Genomic DNA, 22897 nt, shown 5'->3' on the forward strand with positions numbered 1-22897 from the left:
TCAGCAGGCTCGGAACAAGCAGGGAAAATGCTGAGACTGTCCTGGGCCAACAGAAGAGGAGTGGATCAAGCCCAGAGGCCCTGCTCCGGGGACACACCTGCCCTTCGGCAGGGCTGCTGGGCTGCTGGGCTGCTGCTCAGAGCGGCCCTCCTGGGGAGCTGGTTTGCTCCTGCACAGGGACCAGCCTGTTCTGCTGGCTGTCAGAGAGCATGGTGCCCCGCCCCAGCAGGGCTTCCTGGCGGCACTCACACAGCCCTTTGTACCCCTGCATCCGCCTTGTCACTGCGAATGCAAGCCCACAGAGCTCCGTCTTGGTCCAGGAGACCTTGACCTCAGTGGGCTGTGCCCTCAGTGTTGTGGGAGCCTGGATGGGTATTTACACTCTGTAAACCTCAGTTTCTCATCTGTACAGTGGGGTAATGGTACGTCCGACCTGATCGATGTCAACTGCTATCATGATAATGATCGTGGTCGTTTTGACATTTATTTTAACATCAGTTGGAGCATGTTTTATCATCATGTTCCGGATGTCTGTTGTGCCCACCCATGTGCACAGTAAGCTGCTCAGGATAAACTCTCAGCCTTTCTGCGTCCTCATTGGAAGAGTCTGTGCTGTTGGCACAGCAGGTCGTCAGCAGGTGCCCCGTGGCCGACCACAGGAGTAGGGCACCCGTCTGGGGCTCCGTTTTTAGAACAGTGTCCTTGGGCTCAGCCCCGCCAGTGATGGTGGGTGGTGTGGGAGCAGACACCCAAGTGCTCCTGTCTCCTGCTCCTTAAAGGACACCCAGAAGCAGAGAACATCAGAAGGGGACCCAGCTGAGAAACTGCACAGGCCAGAGATCTGTCCCCAGAGGGCCAGGTACCAGGGCAGAGGGGACAATCAGCTCCTCCAATGATCTGTGATCTCATTTCTTGAAGACAAACGAGGACTACGAACAGAACTGGGCAGCTCCCTGTAGGATGCAGACGGGAGCCCCAGGAGGCCCGGGCCTCCTTTGCATCCACTGCAGTGTCCCTAGGCAGCCACGCTGTGAGCCAGCCTGGTCTGCTCTGTCCCACGGCGCCTGTGTCTGTAACACTATGCCCGGCACAGAGCAGGCACTAATATTTGTTGGCTGGATGAACTAACTCATATCCTATCAAATACCTGGGACACAAACTGAGTGAGAAGTGGGGCCGGAAAGTCTACAGAGCTCCGGCCACTGGGTCAGGCCTGCTCTTCTCCCTGAAGCAGCCTTACAAAGAAGCCTGGAGGAGGCAGGACAGTATTTTCCACAGTGGAAAGGTCACCAGTGTGTGCTCACTGAGTGACTCCGTGGGCCAGCCCTGCGTGTGGCTTTGGGATGGTGATGAGACAGGCCAACCCACGGGGTACTCTTGGTAAGCAGGCTGGAATCAAGACACAAGAAAAATTCGTGAGCAGCCTGGAGTGCGTCATTGTGAGGAAATGTCCAGAAAAGGTTCAGGGGCTGAGGATGTGCTGGGGAGGCCACTGGAGCGAGGCAGGAAGGAGAGGACTGGAACTGCCAAGCCTGGAGAGGGCAGGAGAGGGCTGGGGGAGGTGGCAAGGGAGCTGTCCAGGCCCAACACCGGTGGAGACTGTCAGTGTCCCTGCACTCAGGCCAGCCACCTGGTCCTGGGACCAGGCCTCTCACTCCCGTGGCTCTGCGTTGGCTCCATCTCTGGTCGCTGCCCTTTCTGCTGAGGCCTCTTTGAAACTTGATGACAGTTGTGAGCTCACATTCCATCATTTCTGGATGCAATTTGGTTTTATAGCAAAGAATCAGATGATATTTGCTATCATTTAAAATATGTTTCTCTTCCTCTTCTTCTGAGTACCTGACCCCACAATCACCGCTGGCTTCGAAATAACAGGCCCACGATAATTACAGAATTAGGCTGGAGGCTTCTGCCATCTTCTTTCAACTGAGGTTACAGAGGCTGATGTTAGAGGTGGAAAGGGGGTCTGGGATCACAGCAGCTGCAATGGCAAATGCAGAGTGAAGCCTGCACACTGGGGCAGCCAGGTGGTGAGGACGAGAGGGGCCAGGAAGGAGAAGTGCCCGCTGTCCCGTGGGACCTGGACCCAGTGCAGGTTCTCAGGAGACGCTCTGGAATCCACACCTGGAATGCCCCACATTTTTAAGGCTAAAAGTAAACTTAGCAAATGGAAGCCCTGTGTGATGAATGTGGGTGCTACCCCACATGGTATAGAAGCAGAGGCAGGACCCCAAAAGGCCTTGGCCTGTCATTCAGGTGCTGGGCAGCCATGTCCTCTCCACCTTCCTGGGCCAAGTCCCCTGAGGTGTGGTGTCTACCAGCATCCCGCCCACATTGCCAGCTTCTCTTAGAGGCTCTGCATGTCCTTCGCCACGTTGGCTGGCAGCTTCTCTGTGGCTTTGCACCCCTGCTGCAAAGCCAGTTCCTTCAATACACTGAGCACTGGGTACCAGGTGCCACTGTTACCTGGCAGCTGGCTCTATCATCTCCCTTTCCGGGTGGGGGCAGCAGGCAGAGAGGCCGGAGCGTTTAGGGAGGGCGGTGTCCTTACAGGGCATTGGAGGGACAGAATGAGGGTTGATGCCGGGCCTATCTCTGATTTAATTTAGTATACATGGCAAAGGTGTAGCTCTCATGCTGTTTGGATCTTTGTTTTGATTCCAGAAATCACAGTCATGACAGGTGGATTGTGACTGAGCCGTAATATACACATGGGGCCGTGGCCTGTGCAGTCTCCCCATGGTGCAGGCAGAGGACCAGGCAGGAGTTTCCAGTGACCTCTCGATGTGACTGTCTCAATTACGGGGCAGAAATGAGCATGACAGAATATGGCAGCTTCCACGGGGAGGAAAAGTGGTTTTCCATGTTAAACAAAGAGTCACTGGCATCTAACTAAGCATGCTTTAAGAATCAGTGCGGCACCCCAGGTGGAAATCGCTGCTCTAGGGCTCTAGGCCGAGGTGCCTCTCTGCAGGGCTTCATTAAGGTGGCTCGAGGCCTCACGTACCCGCTATCTTGAGAAACACTCAGATTCTTTTGTGTCAGTGGCCTTATCCAACTTTACGAACAAGGAAACCAAAGACTAAGGATCATGGTTTGCTCAGGAATACAGTTTAGATGCAGACTCAGCTTGGAGTCAAACAAATCTTGGTGTCCTGAGGAGTCAGTGCCTGAGCTGCTCCCCACAGGCCAGGTAGGCTCCGTGCAGCTCCAAGGCCTTGCAGACATGTGGGTCCAGCCCTCGGTCCCTTGCCCCATGGGCAGGACTGCCCGCTGTTGCCCCTCCTTTAGGGGCTCCTGGGAGGACTGTCATCTTACTCAAGAACTCGTCCCTGGTCAAGCATCCTTTAGACTAGTGTGGGATTCCCAGAGCCTGAGAAGCTCCCTTTGAGAAATGTGCCAACACTGGATACTTTTATCTGTGATCAAACAAAGCTGGCGCAGCCTGGACCTTCCTGCCGGAAACTGCTACCCTGGAAGCCAGTCCCACCGGAACGCGGTTCAGTTCGTGTGTTCACACATCGTTCATCCACGCGCATGGTGGTGACAGGTGGCGGACACCCACTCTGTGCCGACATGGTGGAGGAAGGGTCGCAGCCTTGTCCTCTGCTGGTTACAGAGAGGACAGCTGGTGTCAGAAGGACAAGCTCCGGATGCTTCCCCTGGTTAGAAAAGCTCTTGAACCCACTTAGGATGTGCCCGGAGCTCTGAGGTTTCTGACAGCCTGATTTGTAGAGGAGACGGGTCACCACGTGGACGTCAGAGGGAAACAGAGTTGCCTGTTGCAGACTATCAGGGGAAAATGCAGGCCCTTGCGAACGTGCAAGGGGCAACACAGTGAAAACCTTGCTCGCCCAGCTGGGCGTGGCTCAGCGGTTGAGCATCAACCTAGGATCCAGGAGATCCCAGTTCGATTCCTGGTCAGGACACGTGCCCGGGTGGTGGACTCGATCCCCAGCAGGGGCGTGCAGGAGGCAGCCAGTCAGTGACTCTCTCATCACTGATTTTTCTCTCCCTCTCCCTCTCCCTTCCTCTCTCTGAAATCAGTAAAGATATATTAAAACAAAACAAAACAAAAACAACTTTGCTCAGAGTGTGACAGTGATACTGGCTGAGTCCACTGCCCTTCCGGCAGTCTGGGCCAGCAGCCTATGAGGACACATGCGCAGGATGGGAGGGCCGTCCTCCGGGGCATCGGCTCTGGCTTTGTTTTGCCTGCAGGTACCAAGACAGTGGACAGCAGGGTGGCCTTGGCTGTGCCCTGAGCCAAGGCCAAAGCCAGGCAACAAAGACCTCTGTGCTCTGACTGGCAGAGCTGGATGGATGTTTGGTTTTTTTGTTTTTGTTAATTTCTATATGTCCACTAAAGTATTCATTACTCAAGGTATAGACGAGTTCAGCATTTATTTTAAAAATTTCAAATCTTGATCCAGTGATAGTGTTCCTCTGATAAAGGATTTGAGATTAAAAGGGCCAGATCAGTCGGTTCAGCTTAAAAATGGCAATAACTTCAGAGCAGGCAATTGACACTTGTTTCCTGCCACTGTTTACTCTTCAATAAAAAATGCATATTTACCATAGCAACCTTGGGATCACGTGGTGCCTGTCTTTCCACTACCCTCTAAAGCAGGATAGCTTCTTAAAGAAACACGCACATGCTAATGTGCATGCTTTTCAGACGCCAGCGTGTGCTGTATGAAGAGGGCCTCTTCCCTGGAATTTAATGCTAATAAACACGTCCTCTTTAGAGAAATCATTCTCGCCCCATGTCTTAAATTTTAGGAGGTTCATTCTGGAAATGAAAATGAAATCAGTCTTGGAGGGGCTTTTGTTTATCTTGACAGTTTGCCGATTATTTATCCTAATGCAGCCCTCTCTGTATGTTTTTGTGTTTACACATGCACATAGATGTATATGTTTTTCAAACAGCAGCCCTTGGTAGCTTTTGGAGGAGTGGCGGTAGATTCTAACAACCCGCAGCTTCATCTGTGATTAAAGATCATCGTGGAGGCGAAGCTGTGCTGCGGCCTGGGTTCCTCTCCACTGTTCACTCGGGGGAGCTGCCAGGGTCTTCTGGGCTTCGCAGACTCTCCAAGCGGCTTTTCAGGAAAGGAGCGTGACCCTCGTGCGGGACCTGTGGGTGTGTCTGGTTCCGCAGCTTGGGGCTGGCAGGGTGGGGAGGGCACTGACACCACCGGTTTCTGATGTCTCCACGTGTCGTCCATCCTTTGGCAATGTTCACGGGAAAAGCTGCTCTGAACTGGGGCATATCCTCACCAGGCGCCGTGTGGGGTGAATGATGGGGACATCCCTGTATGGCAGATAAGAAAGCCGAACCTTGGAGCAGTCGGGCCATTTTCCCAGGACTACACTTCCCCAAATTGCCGGAATGTGGTTTTGACCCGGTCTTTGGGCTACAGATGCTTTCCCCTTAACCTGTGTGTAACCCTTCCATCCAGCTTCAGCCGGGAGCGGAATGAGGCAGAGCGGCGAGCCCACTGTGCCTCGAAGGCTCTGCTCAGCCTCCGCGTCAGGAGAGCTTTTGGGCGCCCCAGCCCTGGTCCTCCCCTGGGCCTGCGACCACGCTCCTTGCCACGGGTTTCTGTGGATGCCACGCCCTGGGGGACCTCAGCAGGCTAGGACCAGGTGCATTTTAAAAATTCCTTTCAGCCACACAGAGCAATCTGAAAAACAAGGACATACTGTCACTCTGTCATGGTCAGTGGCTTTGGGGGAACCTGACTGTGAAGCGAGGCAGGGCCCTTCGTGGCGGAGTGGCACTGTGACCTGACGTCAGAGGAGGGTCACTAGACCCCATGGCCAGGCCCGCCAGTCCACCGGCAGCGTGCCCATGAGCCATTTCACAATTACCCATCATAACGGCCTGTGTGCTGCCTTAATAGATTATTTAAAATGGTGCGTGTGCCTCCCACGTAACCTCGAGTCGGCCCGGACACTGCGGACAACAAGCCGGGGAGGTAATTGCTTATCATGTATCTCTTTGTTCCCGACACTTTTATAAAAGAGTATGTATTATGTATGGTGTGACCTTCAAATGTCAGGAATGTGTTGTGCAATAAACTGTCAATATTTGTGGTTATAAGGCACCAGATGACTTTTACAATAATTGGAACGGCTGTATTAAAAGCTTGCACCACTCAGCTGGTTAAAGAGAAAGACACAGGCCGGCGTTCATCGGGGACCTGCCTTCTGCCAGCGATTAAATGAAAGATATTTCGAGGTGCTTAAGATGTCTTCTTTGTTTAAAGAAGAATACGGCAAAAGCTCTCTCCTGGGGAGGCCTTATCTGCAAACCATCCCCTCATCTTTCAACGTGCGGATTCCCAGGAGAAACCCAGCCCCACAAGTGGCAGCGACTGACCAAGTTCATTTTCCGATCTCCGTCCAGCCTGTCCCAGGGCCATGCGGGAAGAATTCCCTGAAAGGCCCGGCAGTCAGAGACCCCCCTCGATCTTCTCCCACCCTCACCCCCCTAAACAAGTGGGCTGTAAATTATCTTAAGAGGATCTTAAAAGCTATAGGTTTGTTGTTGTTTTTTTAAAGAAAATAAATTATGGAGAAACCTTTTGGGAATTTAAGCTTTATTTGGAAGTAGAGGCTTCTATAGTTGTCTTTTCTTTTAAAGAAAGGACTTAATTTAAATTATGAAAAAGGGAAGGCATACCAAGTATTTCATAATAATTATGATGGTAATTGGGGTGTGGATTAGTTAAAAAATATCCGATTTATTATTCTATTGATTACTGCCTCTTTATTGTCTTCTCGTGATGGCAAGGTTGCCATTTGTAGCGAGGAAACGGGAAGTGAAAAGTCCCTCCACAGCCCTCCCCACAAAGCTCATCATGGCTGGCTAGTTACCACTGTATGTTTGTGGTTCCTTCCACCTGGACAGGGAAGGAACTGGAGACACCATGAGGCCACCTCTTCCGGGAAGCCTCCCAGGTACCCCTGACCACCTGCCCATCCCACTGGCATCACACCACAGTCCCTGAAGGTGCTGAGCACTTTGGGGTGTTTCTGGTGTTCCTCCCAGGCTGCTCGAGGCAGCTTCCCTCTCGCAGTCAGGAGCTGCTTGCTGAAAAAGTATGTACAGTTTTTTTAAAGTATGAATTGAGCACTCACTCAAGCCAAGTGCTTACCATGTGTCAGAGATGTAGTGCCACTCCGCAGTCATGGTCCCTGTCTGTGTGGAGCTTGTGTTCTGGGGAGGGGACAGGCAGGGAGCAGACAGCACATGGGTCAGAGTGTGCAGAGGGTGCAAAGCAGAGGGAGCGGGGAGTCGGGGAGCTGCCTTCAGATGGAGGCGTGGTCAGGGACACCACTGGGAGCAGGTGTCTCCACCAGGGGAGGGGCAGCTGGAGCAAAGCCCCGGCTTGGGACCAGCTAGGAGGCCTGAGGAGAACAGAAGGTGGGTGCTGAGGACAGCAGGGGCCCGGATGAAGTCAGAGCAGTAGTGGGGCCACTTGGGCAGGGGTTTGACGACCATGAGAAGGAGCTGGGGTTACTCCAGAGAGCGATGGACCCAGTGGCCCGGCCCTCCCCGGCCCGCCACTAGGTTTTTCCCGAGAGGCAGCAGCTCCCTGGCCACCCCCAGCCTCATCTTCTTTCCTGGTCTCGTCCAGCCCGGTCCATGGTGGGCCTGCTCTGCACGGGTCACCCTACCGGTCTCTGGGGCGGGTTCCCGCCTACCCCCTGACCAGGCCACAGGGCAGACAGGGGTGTGCACAGCCCAAGGAGATCTGTCACACCAGGTGTCTTGTCTAGGTCAATCTGTGAGCCCCAAATCCTGTCTGCCACATCCATGGTCACAGCCACCAAGCTGGGGACTAGAAGTGTCTGCCCATAACTGGTCCTGAGGGCCCAGGCAGAGGCAACTCGAGGACTATGGAAGATGTCCGTGGCCGGGTCACATAACGCCAAAGGAAAGAGACCCCATGGGTGGCCCATTCACCAGCAAGGGTTCCACACTCCCCCGACAATCAGGAAAGGGCTCTAGGCTTGGTAAAACCAGAAACACATTTGGCCCACATTGCTTGATGTTGGAGTCCTTGTATATTTTAAGGGAAATTTAATACACGTGTTTCTGATTCATTTTCACTTAACTCATCAAAATGTTGCTTTAGAGAAGCTATTTGAGATCCTTGTGTCTTATATGTTTCCTCCAAACTTTAGCCTTTTTATGACCTATTTCCCCAATTCTGGAAATCTTATCTTGCCAAAAGCAAAAATGCAGTTTTGAGTTTGGGTCAAAGGTGAGAAAAGGCAGTAATAGGGAACCCCAGCTCTCCACTTCTGCACTTGGATGCACAGAAATCAGCTCCTGAGCTTGGGAGTGTCCCCCTGAGCCCAGCCCAGTCCCCAGTCCTGAGACCCAAAGGGAAGCTGGCTGTTGCCTTTTCCTAAGTGGACAAAAATATCTCTCTATTTAAACAAACACTTTTTCCAATCCATATTAATGTTTAACTTTTTAACATGACTATATATGGCCATCAAAAACCAGAGAACTTTGATGAAACAACAGAGACACCAAACTAACAATGACCCAAGGCATGAGTCTTCCCAGTTATGTAGAATTATTTACAGTAGTGTTACAATTTTTATGCATACCACTAATTTAAAATCATTTTTAAAAATAAAAAGAACCCTTAACTAGGAATCTCTACCACAGTAATCATTGTTGTCATTCAAGTCTCTTAATTTTAAAGTTTTCAAAATTAGGGAAAGTGTTAAGCTTCTAAGAGGAACTATACATTCTTCTGGACTTTCTCTGAAATGTTAGTTATTTCTCCTCCCCTCAGATTTTAAAGACTGGTAAATGCAGGCAAAGAAATTAAGAAAGATGCAAGTTTTTGGTGTCCTGCTCACCCCTTAGGTTCCAAAAATAGTTTTTTTCATTAATGAGTTGAGATTCAAACTTCTGCGGTGCTTTTTGTACAGGGCTATTTCCGAATTAACTGCACAACTCCTCTGGGAAAATATATTTATTTTATACTAGAAATTCCATAAAAATTAAAATATCATGGCCATGTTATAAAGTGATAAATGCTTAGGTCTGCAGATAGCTACCTTACCCAGGTGAGGTTACTGAGAAAACTCTTCATTCACTGCATGAGCTCATCACCATCATCTCATCATCACCATCATCTCATCGTCACCATCATCATCATCATCACCATCATCATCATCACCATATCATCCTCATCACCATCATCACCATCATCATCACCATCATCTCATCATCACCATCATCACCATCATCTCATCATCACCATCATCTCATTGTCACCATCATCATCATCATCACCTCATCATCATCATCACCATATCATCCTCATCACCATCATCATCACCATCATCTCATCATCACCATCATCACCATCATCTTATCACCATCATCTCATCACCATCATCTCATCGTCATCATCATCTCATCGTCACCATCATCATCACCATATCAACACCATCATCACCATCATCATCTCATCATCACTATCACCACCACCATCAGCATCAACACCACCACCATAAATACCCACCATCACCACCATCACCATCACCACCACCACCACCACCACCACCGTCACCATAATAATCACCATCACTACCACCATCACCATCATAATCATCACCACCATTACCATCATCATCCCCATCATCACCATCAACACCTTCAACACCTACACCATCATCACCATCAACACGATCACTGTCATCACCATCACACCACCACCATCACCACCATCATCACTATCAGCACCACCAACATCATCATAATTGTTTTAAATGGGAATCTTTTCAAAATCTTTGGGCATATAAAGGGTAAGGCTGTCAGGTAGGAACTGAGAATACACACGATTAAAAAAAAGCCTCCCTTTGCTTTCTCTGTTTGGCCTCTCTTGTTCTCTGAGCCATCCTGTGAATTGGTAGGCTGACCTGGATCACTGGGCAGTGCAGACCTTGCCAGGAGGAGGCTGACTCTTCTCTGTCAGTTCCTGAGCCCCTCCTACAACGACAACTCTCCAAATTCCCCTGGCTTAACAGAACCAAGAATTTTTTTCTCAGTCATGCAAAGTCAGGCGGGGGTCGGCTCCCGTCCTTGTGGTGACTGAGTGACTTGGTGGCCTGTATTGTATGATTCTGCCACTCATCCCTGTGCAGCCAGGGTCAGGGAAGAAAGGCAGGAAGTGGCACAGCCTCTCCTCCCATTGCCTCCCGCCACCAGCCAGAGCGAGTCACTTGGTCTCAACACAGTGCAAAGGAAGCTGGGAAAAGCAGGGATGCCTGGAGTTTTAGGAGCGCTTACAACCCTTCCTAGTCACTTTCTTGGTCTTCCGAGACCATCCCTGGTTTCCTGTTGGGCTTAGGAGAAGGTGAGGGTGTGTGAGAGAAAGGCTGAGAGAGGCCGTGGCGAGGACAGCCTCTGGGTGGCCTGGAGCTCCCCAGCAGGGAGTCTAAGGAATGAGCAGCACACCAAAAACTTGCATCTTTCTTAATTTCTTTGCCTGCATTTACCAGTCTTTAAAATCTGAGGGGAGGAGAAATAACTAACGTTTCAGAGAAAGTCCAGAAGAATGTATAGTTCCTCTTAGAAGCTTAACACTTTCCCTAATTTTGAAAACTTTAAAATTAAGAGACTTGAATGAAACAGTGATTACTGTGGTAGAGATCCCTAGTTAAAGAGTTCTTTTTATTTTTAAAAATGATTTTAAATTAGTGGTATGCATAAAAATTGTAACGTTACTGTAAACAATTGTACTTAACTTTTTAAAATGTCAAACATATGTGGTTTGGTTACATATGTAATGAGACACCCATATCTGGGTACAGCAAGAAAGCGAGCCTCGGGATGGCTCCAGACAGCTGCTCATAGTATTTCATGTGTCTGGGCTTTAACTGAAGTTGTTTGTCTTTCTAAGCATCCAGGACAGCCACTGTGTGGCTCATGTGACCCATGGCCATGTTTCCTCCCCCGGCTGCTCAGCCCACCGCTGTGGGCCCCTCCCACCTCCCGCCGACCTTCAGGGAAGGTCACGCACCTAACATCACCTTGATACCGGCCAGCATTGCTGTCCACTTGGAGGGTTATAACAAGCAGATGGAAGTGTGGTTACTGACCTTGATCTGACAAAATGAAGGATGTCAGGTGTCTGACGTCACCCCCAAATAACATATTCTTGAGACACAACCTGAAATGACTGGGTCCATCTTCTCTTTTTCAGCAAGCACCCCCAGCTTGTGGGAGCCGGTGAGAGCTGGCAGGGGTTCCGGTACCAGCTCTAGTTCACCTGTTCTAGGCTGGAAGTCAGGAAGGGTGACCCATGCAGCCCACTCCCTCTGGAATGTAATCCGCTGCACCCATACACGACTCCATTTCTGAGGACTAGATCCCTTACTGTTTAGTGGGGTCGAGAAAAGAAACAGGCCCCAGAGGCCCAGAGCACCTAGATGAAGCTGGTAGGTGAGGAGATGCCTCCAGCCTGCAGCCAGATGGTCCCAGGGTCAACCCGGCTTCCGGATGGGCACAGAGGAGCAGACAACAGGTCTAAGGTGGTCTCTGCCCACATGTCCTCCTTCTGTCCCCAGGACACGTGAGAACGTGCTGGGAGGGAAGCAGCACTCGGGGTGGAAGAGAGCATTTCTCAAAAAGCTCAGACCGGCCCCCAAGCAGCCTGACCAAGGATCACGGATTTGATATTTAAAGTGTTCCTCCTACCGGCTGCTTCCTGGAGGGGCGGGGAAGGGTGTCTGTCTGTACCCAGGACCCCATTGCTTCCAGGGCTGGGTGAGGGGCGGCAGGCCGAGCCTCAGCCCGCATCCTGCACCCCGCGCCCCGCATCCCGCACCCCACACCCCGCACCCCCACCCCGGGGTGTCCTGGTGGAGGACAGCTGTCAGGCTTTCACACGGGTGACGAGGCGTCAGGCAACCGCGTCACCCTCTGAGCGAGCCTCCCGGGTGCTTGTGGTCCCCGGCACAAGGCCAGTCCAGTGTCCTCAGCCATCCTACACTTGGCTCGCAGCCCCTCCGGACACTTCCCGGGACCACCCACCATCCCCTTCATCGTCGCTCAGAGTTTGTTTTTCTACTTGGATTTAGTCTAAGAGTAAACGCATAGGCCTCCTGGCCTCCAAGAAAAACCATTTCTGTGTAAAGTGAAAACTAGATTCTTAAATCTGCAAAGAAGGCTGTTTATCTTATAAATGTATTCTCTTTATTGGGCCACACATAACCAAGATGGGAAGATTAAAGGGAAACGGAGCCACGCCATCACTTCGAGTGACGACAGTCAGGCGCAGCTCCCCTGCACTCTGAAACCTCCGGGCGGGGGGCTGCAGCCTTATCTGTGTGTTCATCAGCGACATGCTGGGCAGGGGTCAGCAGGAGCCCCCAGGAGCATGTCCCCCGCCATCTCAGCTCTGCTCTGCTCTGTTCCTTTAGTTGCTTTCTCTTCGACAGCCCTCCTGCTACATCACAGGTGGGCTTGGTTGGAGGAAGACTTGGGAGCAGTGCCCATGTGCAGATCGTGGAACACAAGGACCTGCAGGAATATGGCATCGAAAGACCACAGCTGCCCACCTCTCTCCTGAAGCCAGCCCCAGGGCACCTAGTTCTGTTTGTAATTTGAACTGAGAGCTGTTGGCCTCCTGACTTAAACGGGCCTCTTAACTGTGCTGCAGTGAGCACTGGGCTCACTTTTCTTTCAAGCTGACCTCACGGTCCCACCGGCGGGATGCCGAACAAGGCTGGGAAGCCAATGCCAGTGCTGAGGGTTCAGGTGGGCAGAAGGATGCGAAAGTGGGCAGGAGGGGGCATGCCAGCTGTTTAAATGCAGCCCTTGGGTTACTAGGGTTGGCGCCTGGCATCATTCTCTTGGGCCCTCGGGAAACTGGCTCCTTGGGACAGAGGTGGCGGCAGCCCCGGCGGACTCAGCCTGGGGCTGCGCCCTGCTGTGACTGCACGTGGGCACGTGTTTGCTTCGGCGCTGCGTTCTCTCCGGCCTGTTTGCCCTAGGCCGTGGCCATCGTCGGTAGCCTTCGCACATGCATGTGGACAACCAGAAACCTGGTGCTCAGCAAGGTGCATTCAACCTGTGGCAGAACTATGAGGAAAAAGATGCTGGCATTCAGACCCTTGGACCAGCTGCCCCAAGGTGGCTAGAGGGCTGGGAGAATGGGATTAAGGCGAGCCCTCAAAGGGCTTGTCCAGGGTGATGATATTGTGTGTAGTCTGATGCAGAAAGGGTGCTCCAAGCCAGCGCGTTGCCACGGATGCCTTGAATGCACATCCAAATAAGAATTAAGTGCATTGCCTTCATCCTGTTTATGGCCTATAAGTCTGTCCCTTTGGGCTGTGAGCAGCAAACACTAGCAACGGGTATTGCAGAATAAAAGCAATTTGCATTTTTCATTGCTCACAAGGTACAAATCTTGTTTATTCTGCTCTCTGCAGAGCCCACAGGTCTGTCACTACCCCAGAAGGTCCCTTGTGCTCACAGTGGATCTATGTGAGGCCCCAGGGGTGGGCGGAGGCTGCAGCGAGCAACGACCCTGCCAGCTCCAGGGAGGTGGGGTCTGTGCAGGAGGTCAGCCGCAGCCCGGTCGCCCTCCTCGGACATGCAGCTCCCAACTCCCCACTGCGTGCCGCCTGGCTGGCCTCGGGCGTTGCAGTGACGTATCCTCCAAACGCTAGAGGCTTCCACCCTTTTATTTACTGTTATGTCCCATCATTTCCATGCAGAAGTCAGCACGTGTAAATTTTACTCTGTTTTCTAATGGTTTGGGCTACACAACAAATAGCAGCAGAAAGGACGTTTGTATCGATACTTTGCAGACAGAATTCTCAAGTCTCCGAGCTCCAAGTTTATAGGAGTTTGCAGCCAAGTTTCTGCACCTGACTTTGGACACATCTCTATGTGTTCGCTGGGGGCTGATTTCGGAACCGCCCTTCCAGACTTTCCTCCTCCCTTCCGTGAGATCACAGCAGCCAGCGGTAGATACAAGGCTACAAGGACGAGACAATCCATTTGGGATAATTTCTTTCCTGTCCCAAAATAGCTGTGTGTCTGCACGTCTGCAGGACTCGGCAGAGGCACTTTATTTTTTTCATTCGTTGCGCGCTATGATGCAAATGTGATTTCAATCCTGCAGCAACGTCTCCAGCTAGTCCATCTTATAAACTAATCAGATTCAACAAAACACCAACATTTCTAAACTTTTGGGAAAAAAATATTTAATAGGAGCTAAGCAAAAGAAGAAACCCAACCAGCTGCTGACACAGCTGTTTCTTTTCTTGTTTAATTCAGTTCAATATAAAGGTACCATATGCTGCTTAAAATGATGGTGGGAAAGATGAAATAATTTCAGAGAATAACAAAATACACGAATTGTCAGCCTCCTGTCAGATTTAAAGAATGAAATAGGCAGGTGTAGCATTGACATGTTTAACTTTGTGTGGTGTTAGCAGTTTTGGTGCGAACAACTTGTGACATGTGCTGAAGTGACGTGCGAACGTTTCCCCCGCTGCAGACGTCGGCGAGGAGGCGGGGAGACCGGCCGGCGTCCAGCAGCCCGGGCTGCTTCGGGACAGGAGCCTGGGCGCGGCCATGAAGGACTGCCCGTACTGCGGGAAAACCTTCCGGACGTCCCACCACCTGAAGGTGCACCTGAGGATCCACACAGGTGAGCGGTCGGGGTGCGCGGGGGCTCGGCTCAGGAGGCCCGGGACGCCCTGCCCGGGCCCCGGGTCCCTGCCAAGTTAGTCCCTGATAGTCAAGGTCTCCTGGGGCCTGTGTACTCACTAACGTGTGCGTCGAACTCACCCCGAGGCCCTGGGTCATACTTTACCGTCACCCGCCCGAAAGACGCGCACAGCTGTGGTGCGGGCCCAGGGACCCGCGGCGCACGGACACTTGGCCGACAGCTTCCTTCTGCTGTGTTGAGGTGGCACCTCCAGACCTCGTACTGACCAGCGATCTTTCAGGTGCCGAGTGACGGCAGCCCAGCTCAGACTCTCTTACGTGTAAAAGGGGAAGTCACAGCCCACCTGACGTCACCCAGCCAGGGCTACGGGCCCGAACCTGGGATGGGCCAGATGGAGGACATGGAGGGAGGGAAGCTCTCCTCAAAACAAAAATGGCATGTTCTTACCCGAAACAGGGGCATGGCTGCTGGCCTGATTTCTGTTCATCCTGGCCCTTGCGGCGAGCAGCTCTCGCGGGCTCCGCCTTGTCCCTCTGTCATGGTTCTCTCTGCTTGTCTGCTAGTTGTTCGGACATTGCCAATAGGACAGAAAAATCTCTCTGAGCTGTGGACGCTCCATTTTCTTTGATTTTTTTTCTCCTGACACTTTATCTATTGCCGTATGAGCTGCTTCAGAGGATAGACAAATATGCCATCTATTTAAAAAAGTAATTGCGGTCTGTTTCCCAAGGAATCAATAAAGCTCAGGGCCATGCAGGATATTTAGTGGCACAGGCCTCATGTGCAGCCGATGGTTAAAGCTGAGATGCCCTCACCTGGACCCGACCTGCTACCCACACATCCCCCTGACACGGGAGGAGCCATGAGGACAGGTGGCCCTGGGCCGCGGCCGCTGCCTCCTTCAGAACTGGGAGCAGCGGAGTGTGGTCCCTGGCTCTCTGGGCTCGGAGCACTTCCGCTCTCACAGAGTCCTCCCAGGCCAAGAGAGATCTCCCGAAACCGCACACCAGGTGCCACCCATCACCCAGCCCGTGGGAGCCTCCTCGGCTCCCTCCCAGCCCCTTGCCGTCCTCTTGTCCCTCCAGTGCAGAGGCCTGGCTCCCACTGTTCCCTGCACCTGGAATGTTCTCCTTCCAGGTGGTCACCATCATCTCCGCCGAGAGATCTGCCCTGACTCCCCGTCTGAAACACCAACGCCCCTGCTTTATTTTCTTCGTCAACTTCACACTTTACAGGATGACCCTGTTCAGGTTGTTTGTAGAATGTGAAACTGGCAACAGTGATTATCTCTTCAACGGCCGTGATTTCTAGGTCCCAGGGCCCACGCAAGCACCTCCACACAGCAGGTGCACAGTGTGTGACCACACGTGAGTGACCCTCCTCCTGTAACCCATGCTTGGTGCCAGGGGCGCCACCGAAGGCACAGGTGCGGTGGGACCCTGTGGTCTGTTGGGAAAGGCAGGCTGAACACACACACCATCGGGAGCCACGAGCGGCAGCCAGGCTGTGGGGCTGAACTGCGGTTGTGGACGGCAGACCTGCCCCAGGAGCTGGGTGAAGGGCCCTGATTTCTGCCTCTGGGTCTGGTGCAGGCCCGCCAGCAGCTCCTACCTCAGACTGTGGCAGCAACGTCCCCTTCTCAGGGACGTCTACCCGAGCTCAGACCTCTGGCTTTCTCACCTCAAGGCAAGGTGCACTCCCCCCCCCAGGTGGCAGCTGTGTCCCCTGGGGCTGTGCTGGTAGTTCTAGGGGATCCCCAGGCTGCCAGGATGTAGGGACAGTCCCCCAGGGCACCCGCCATGGGGCTGTTGCAAGAGTGGAGACCTGGCCATGTGTCCTGTGACACAGGCCCCCCAGGGACTGTGTCAGGAGAGAAAGGGACAGTGCCTGCCAACCAGGAGGCTGCTGACCCCATGAGCCCGGCACCAATCAGCAGGTCCAAGGGTAAGAGAGATGCTCCCAGAATATTCTGGGGAACTGAGGACAGAGGCCACCAGGAGTCCTGAACCTGCACAGAAGCAAATGGATGCTGCCTTTTGAAGTTTTAAATCTTGAGAAAGATGGTCTTTCCAAAGTTCTTTTTTTTTCTGCTTCACAAACTTCTGAAATGTATGACTAATAGTCCTTGGAGACGCCGAGACGGCCTCAGACAGAGGCATTCTGGGAACTTCCCAGAATGGGGAAGATGAAAGACGCTATGGAAATGTGCCCCCCACTCCCCCGCAAGCGGCATTTGCCATGTTTAAAGGCAGAATGGCAATAAGATGAAGACCAGTTTCCCTTTTATCAGATAATAAAGGAGTTGGACAATGCTCACACGTGTGCGTCTGAATAGCGCAGACAGTGCTCCGCGTTTGAAATCACATCCGTGATGACAACGTAAAGATGCAGGGGACACGTGGAATCAGAACCGAAGTGAAGACGCTCGGCAGTGACTGAGCTCACACCCCAGGGTGCGGGGGCCCCTCCCCTTCTAGTTTCTGCGTTTCGGGGCGATGTCTCCGAGGATGCTGAGGACAGTAGTGGGTGCCGTAGAGCACGTTTCCCAAAATGCCATCTTCTGAAGTTCTTCTACCAGGACCCATAGGGACATATGAGATGTTAGGGTGTCGCCAGTGTGTTTTAATTGGTTGGGATGGGAGGCGCCCAGTGGCTGCTTCCTCTTAGGTCCATCCCTACGGGAAGTCTTGATTAGGAGACATCCGCGGACTGCTCTCACTCAGCGACTGCTCTTCTCTCCACCCCCATTTGACAGGTGTGACGACCTGTACCCCAGCTTGTTCTGTGTCCTCTGAGCCCCAGGCGGCTCCGTGCAGTGCAGAGGGAGGTCTCGGGAACCCCAGGCCCTGGAGGCTGCCCCGGCTGGCTCCTGCCACCCACCCAGGGGAGCCTGCGCTTCTCTCCTGCTTGAAACATTACCTTGGGCTGATCAGGACCCAGACACTGGACATGTGCTGTTTGTCTCCTAGAGAAAGTGCCCACGACTTGAATTCAGGGCCAGATAGGGGACTGTGTGGGTCAGGGCCTCTGAAACAGAATATATAAAAATATATAATAAGGAATTGGCCCTTGTGACTACACGGCTGAGCTGTCCCAAGATCTTCAGTGACCAGCTGGAGATAGGATTCAGTCTGAGTCCAAAGGTGGGAGAAGACCGATGTCCCAGCTCCAGACAGGCAGGCACGGAGTGGCCCTTCCTCAGCGCCTGGTTCTGTTCAGGCCCTCAGTGGACTGGGCGAGCCCCCCACGTCGGATCGGGGGCATCTGCTTCTCTGAGTCGACCACTGAAATGTTTATCTCAGCCAAAAAACCCTTGAAAACCTTTACCCAGGTATCTGGGCACCGTGTAGCCAAGCCAAGAGGACACATACTATTACCCATCACAGAGGTGCGTCAGCAAACACCCCGTCCTGACAGGCGGCAGGAGGCAGAGGTGGCCCCTGGGCCGTCCTGACGGAGCTGGCAGCCGCTTCATGGCAGGCGGTCCCTCCTCCCGCTCCCTGTTGGTCCTCCAGCCCAGCCGGGCCTCTCTCCAGGCTACAGGGCGTCGGCTTGGTGGGCAGGAGGAGGCAGGTGCAGATGGGCCCCCACCTCGGCCCCACGGTGAGCTGGCCGCAGGATCGCCGCTGGGTTTCTTTGTGCTCACCTGTGTGTCTGATTTCCCAGGGGAGCGCTATTGTCTCCGGAATGACCATTGTGGAGAAATGTGATAAACAACTTCACTCGTGAAAACGTGGAGGCAGAAAGTTCAGGGACTCATTAAAGTAAATCTCATTAGATTCCCCTTCGCACTGTGCGCTGGTCTGTGAATCGGCTTCAGAGCTGCTGCGGGCGCTGGCCAGGCCTTGATTTGGGAACTCCGGATGGCAGTGGGTTTGCACAGAGCTGCGGGCAGTGGTTTCCAGGGGTCTCGGGGGCCGTGGGGCGTGTCTTCATGTGCGGCCTGGACGCTGGCTGAGTGGGCACAAAGGTTCCCTCCCAGCTCTCGCCTGCAGGCTGGTCACCAGACCCACGGCTCCTCTGTCCCGATAGGACCACAGAGACTGGACGTGAGAGGACTTGTCTCGTGCACCCCAAAGGGCTGTGTGCCCAGTGGGGCCAGAGGGGTCCTGGAGTCATCTTCCCCCATGATGGAGGATATGTCTACACGACCTATAGCAGCCAACTGCTATCAGAGCGGCTCGGCCCTGGGGAACTGTGACAGTAATGATAGTGGTGATGACAGCCCCACAGTCACGCACAGGGAGCGAATTCACGGCTTGGCCTCACAGCACCTCGGTCACCATGTGCCACCCACCCTGCGTAGGGGCGGGAACTGAGACGTGAAGTCCCCGCCGGGAGTGTCCCAGCATTGATTATGGGTCCCAATCCTGCCTGCCGAATTTGGAATCCCCTTCCTTTAACTGCCGCACTGTGTTGATATTTTTTCCTTTCTGGGTGCCTCTTTGGCTTGTTTTAAGGAATTATCTCGACGTTTCGTGGACAGTGCACACGCACAGTACCCAGCAGGGGGGAAGGAAGTGATTTGTACCCACAGGTGTGTGGACTAAGCCTCCCAGTGATTTCAAAGCGACATACATGCCCGAGGCAGGGGTGGAATTACTCCTCATGTCCTTTCATCTTAGAGAATTGCCTCGGCACCCCCTGGGGTCGATGTGGGTAGAAATGCAGGTCTCACCCAGGTGCCTGACACCTCACTACACTGGCCTTACCTTTGACACCTCTGCATTCCCTCTTCCAGGCGAGGTAACCAGGCCGTTTTCACACTTATAAGGGCGCATTGAATAAATCTTCAGAATCGGACTGGTTGACATGCAAGCTTCTGCCATTTCCCCTTCTAAAAGGAGAGAGCGTGCGTTGTTCTTAGCGGGGTCCGGCACATGAGCGATTATGAAAAGAGGGGGAAAAAAATATCAGCTTGCCCAAAGGAGATGGTTCTTTCTGTTCCTTTTTATTTTGAATTAAAATTCCATCACTTGTACACATCCCTAAGATGAACTAAAAGCCTGTGTTCTTCCTCCACCGTCCCCCTTTCTTCTCTCCCTGCCCTAACGACATCCCAAACTTTTGTGGAAAATAATTGATTGGATTTAAATTTCCTTAAAAGTTGCAGAGGTAATGTTACAGTGTAAATTTCCTACCAAACACTAAGTAGGGAAATATCCATTAGTGAAATTAACCACAGTTTCTAGGTAGCTAACAACGTGCGTATACAGTGGGCCACGGCTAATGAACACTGCAGCGAGCGATATTTCATCAGACAAATTAATGCTCACATTTTAATGGGGAAGTCACATAATGAATCTCGGCTTCAGTGACAGCAATTAGAGACACAGATTGTCCCCTTCTGGACAAGGCACTGTTTAGCAATAAGCAGCTGTGTGGAAAGTCTTCAGGTTTACAGCACATATATGCTTTGGGGGAATTAGTGCACAATTTATATTTATGGACTGGAGCTTCCCTGTGAAGGCCCCACCGCATTTATCTCTCCCGGTATTAACTAAGTAAAGACGGGGAAGGAGACTAAATAAATACTAAGTAGATGCTGCAAACGCGGGAAACATTCAGTTACTCAATTTCAGACCAAGAACACTTTGGTCAAGTTAGCAAAACAGACCAAAAAACACCACCAGCAGGCCTGACATGGAGGCCCGTCGGAACAGCCGGAGAGGGATTTCCAAGGAGGTCCATACGGACCCACCTATTATTTTTGGAACTTACTCCTTGGGCTTATCAAGCGCAAAGTGGAGACTCAGAATGATGAAAGCTGTGACGGTGTAAAAATAGATACAATGCACTAATTAAACCAGTTGTCCATATATTTCTGACAGTTTCTTCTATAGTTGCTTGTAGGCATCAGAGCTGAATGGACACCTTAGCCCCACAACAGCGAAAGCTGGTTTCACTAATAATTCACTAGTAAGACAGTTCCAATAATTTTTCCCCTTTTATTGAATTTATTGGGGTGACACATAATTTATTGACAAAATTATATAGGTTTCAGGTGCACAGTTCTACAACACCAGCTGTGCCTTTAGTCCATTGCCACACTGAGCTGACAGTTGCTGTTTATATGCCTGTTCTAGCTAAACTCTTTTCTAGAAAGGCATTATTTGGGCCCAAGTCTTATTCCCTTGAAAGGTTGGGAGAGGTTTCCCCAGGGAAGGTCACCGGTGTCTTGACCTGCTTCGTTCAGCGGGAATAACAGCTCAGCATTGGCTCCCCTTTCCCCAGATGCAGGTTTCAGAAGGGCCACTGGGCCAGACCCAGTCTATAGAGTGGGCTCTGTGGTCCTCTCACATTTGGAGAAGTATTCAAGTGAGTTCCAATATTTAAAAACCAGAGTATTTCACATAGAAATCTGGAAGTCTGACTTTTCCTAGAATGCCAGCGGTCACTGTGTCCACTGCTGGTTGGACCTGAGTGGCAGCCGCCCTGTGGGAGAAGTGTTGGGTCCCCAGCCCATTGTTCCTGCAGCCTGTGATCAGCCTGGCTCCGAGGGCGCTGAGTATGAGGCCCTTACACCAGGCAGATGCAAAGACAGAGTCCCAAACATCACAGGTGACCCCCCGGAAAGCTCGGGGCAGCCTGAGTGGTTCCCCCCAGTAGGTTTGGACTCATTTAAGGCCTAAGTGTCGAATCACTCAACTAGACAGAGCTGCTGGCAGGGTCTGGGATGGCTGGGACCATGAGGCTGTACAGGGAACACCTTTCCAAGTCTTGGGCAGAGTCTGCTGGGCAGGGGCGCTGGGCTGCCCACTGACTCACTGCTGGGCAGAAGCCGCGGCGTTAGTGCCAGCCCTGCATTGGGCTGAAGCAAGTGGCCAGATGGGGGGCACTGACTGGGAAGCAACAATCAGCACAGGTGGACTCGCATTTGTCTGTTGGCCAAATGGAAGAGCGAGCGTGTGTGGAGTGTGTGTGTGTGTGTGTGTGTGCACGTGCGCGCGTGTGTGGTGTGTGGTATGTGTGTGATGCGTGGTTCATGTGCATGTGTGCGTGCATGTCACTTGCATTTATAACCATGACGTGTCTCCTCTGAAGGCCATGAGGGCACAGCCTCTTCTCTGGTTCTTCATTCAGTTCCCCACCTGACTTGGGAGAACGGAGGTGCTCATTCACCATCAGTTCCTGTGTGTGAATGACTCTGCACTTTCCTGGGTGTGCAGATGGGACATGTGTGCATAGGCATCTCAGGGTGTGCGGGTGTGTACGTGTGTGTGCACAGGTGTCTCTGGTTTCCAGAGCTGACATGAGACATCAGAGAACATTACAGGTTGAGGAGGCACAGGTCCCAACATGGGAATCTTGTGCCCAGGGGAGCACAAAAGAGCTCCGGGTCCCTGGTCCCCAGCCCAGCTTCTCAGTACCTCCTGGGTGCAGAGGTCCAGGGTCCTTCTCTGCTCGGCTGCCCATGGTCTCTCCCTAAGGCCACTTCCCAGGGAGCTCTACACCTTGTTTCTGTGCCCAGGTGCACAGAAGGCCATGCGGGAGCTTTGGGCCAGTATGCAGAATTTCTGGAGGGTGGAGGTAGGATTAGGTGTCAGCAGTTTGTAAAACTCTTCAAGCAATTCCCCTTTGGTTTTTCAGTGCACTCTTCCCACTGTCTGCATCAGAATTGCTACAGATGCTGGGAAATGCCCACTCTGGCCCCCACTCAACCTAGGGCGTCAGACCCACAGCCCCATGTGCATTTCAAATTCCCATCCCCTGGAAATGAGCCCACACACCCGTGCAGCCCACCCCGGCCTCAGGCACAGCCCACGGTCCTCCTCAGCAGCTCCCACCACGAAGGCCCAGGCACTGTCTGCAAACCCTGATCCAATACATGACTAAAGTGCACATAAAGGTCCACAGGTGTGTCCCTGAAATGCAGCCTGCGTCTCACCCAGTACCTGCGGCTTCACCCCAACCCCCAGCTGCCCACTGACCCATGGCCAGATCCCGATTCCCCACCACCTCACCCACAACACCCTCCGCTTCAGGGGCCGCCTCTGCTCCAGCAGGGTGCCGACTTCCAGGCCAGCCAGTGGTGGTGTGCACAGCTCCGTTCCATGGAGGGTGTTGTGGTCTCCGATGAGATGTCCAAACAGCAGTGGCGATGTGAATCTGGGCCTCACAGGACTAAAGCCATATATACCTCACGTCAGAGGGGCAGCGTCTTCCTCTAGATTCAT

At 52.5% G+C, this 22897-nt stretch overlaps 1 protein-coding gene across 1 annotated transcript in view; it reads left to right on the plus strand.

Moving 5' to 3' along the window:
* Window positions 1–22897, plus strand: part of ZNF536 (zinc finger protein 536) — a 244192-nt gene that overhangs the window by 210495 nt on the left and 10800 nt on the right. The window contains exon 5 of the mRNA XM_081119583.1: window positions 14547–14699. Coding sequence (XP_080975709.1) covers window positions 14547–14699 — 153 coding nt within the window. The remainder of the gene's footprint in view (window positions 1–14546; window positions 14700–22897) is intronic.

The sequence above is a fragment of the Miniopterus schreibersii genome (genome assembly GCF_964146895.1).
Source record: "Miniopterus schreibersii genome assembly, chromosome: 18".
Taxonomy (NCBI): Eukaryota; Metazoa; Chordata; class Mammalia; order Chiroptera; family Miniopteridae; genus Miniopterus; species Miniopterus schreibersii.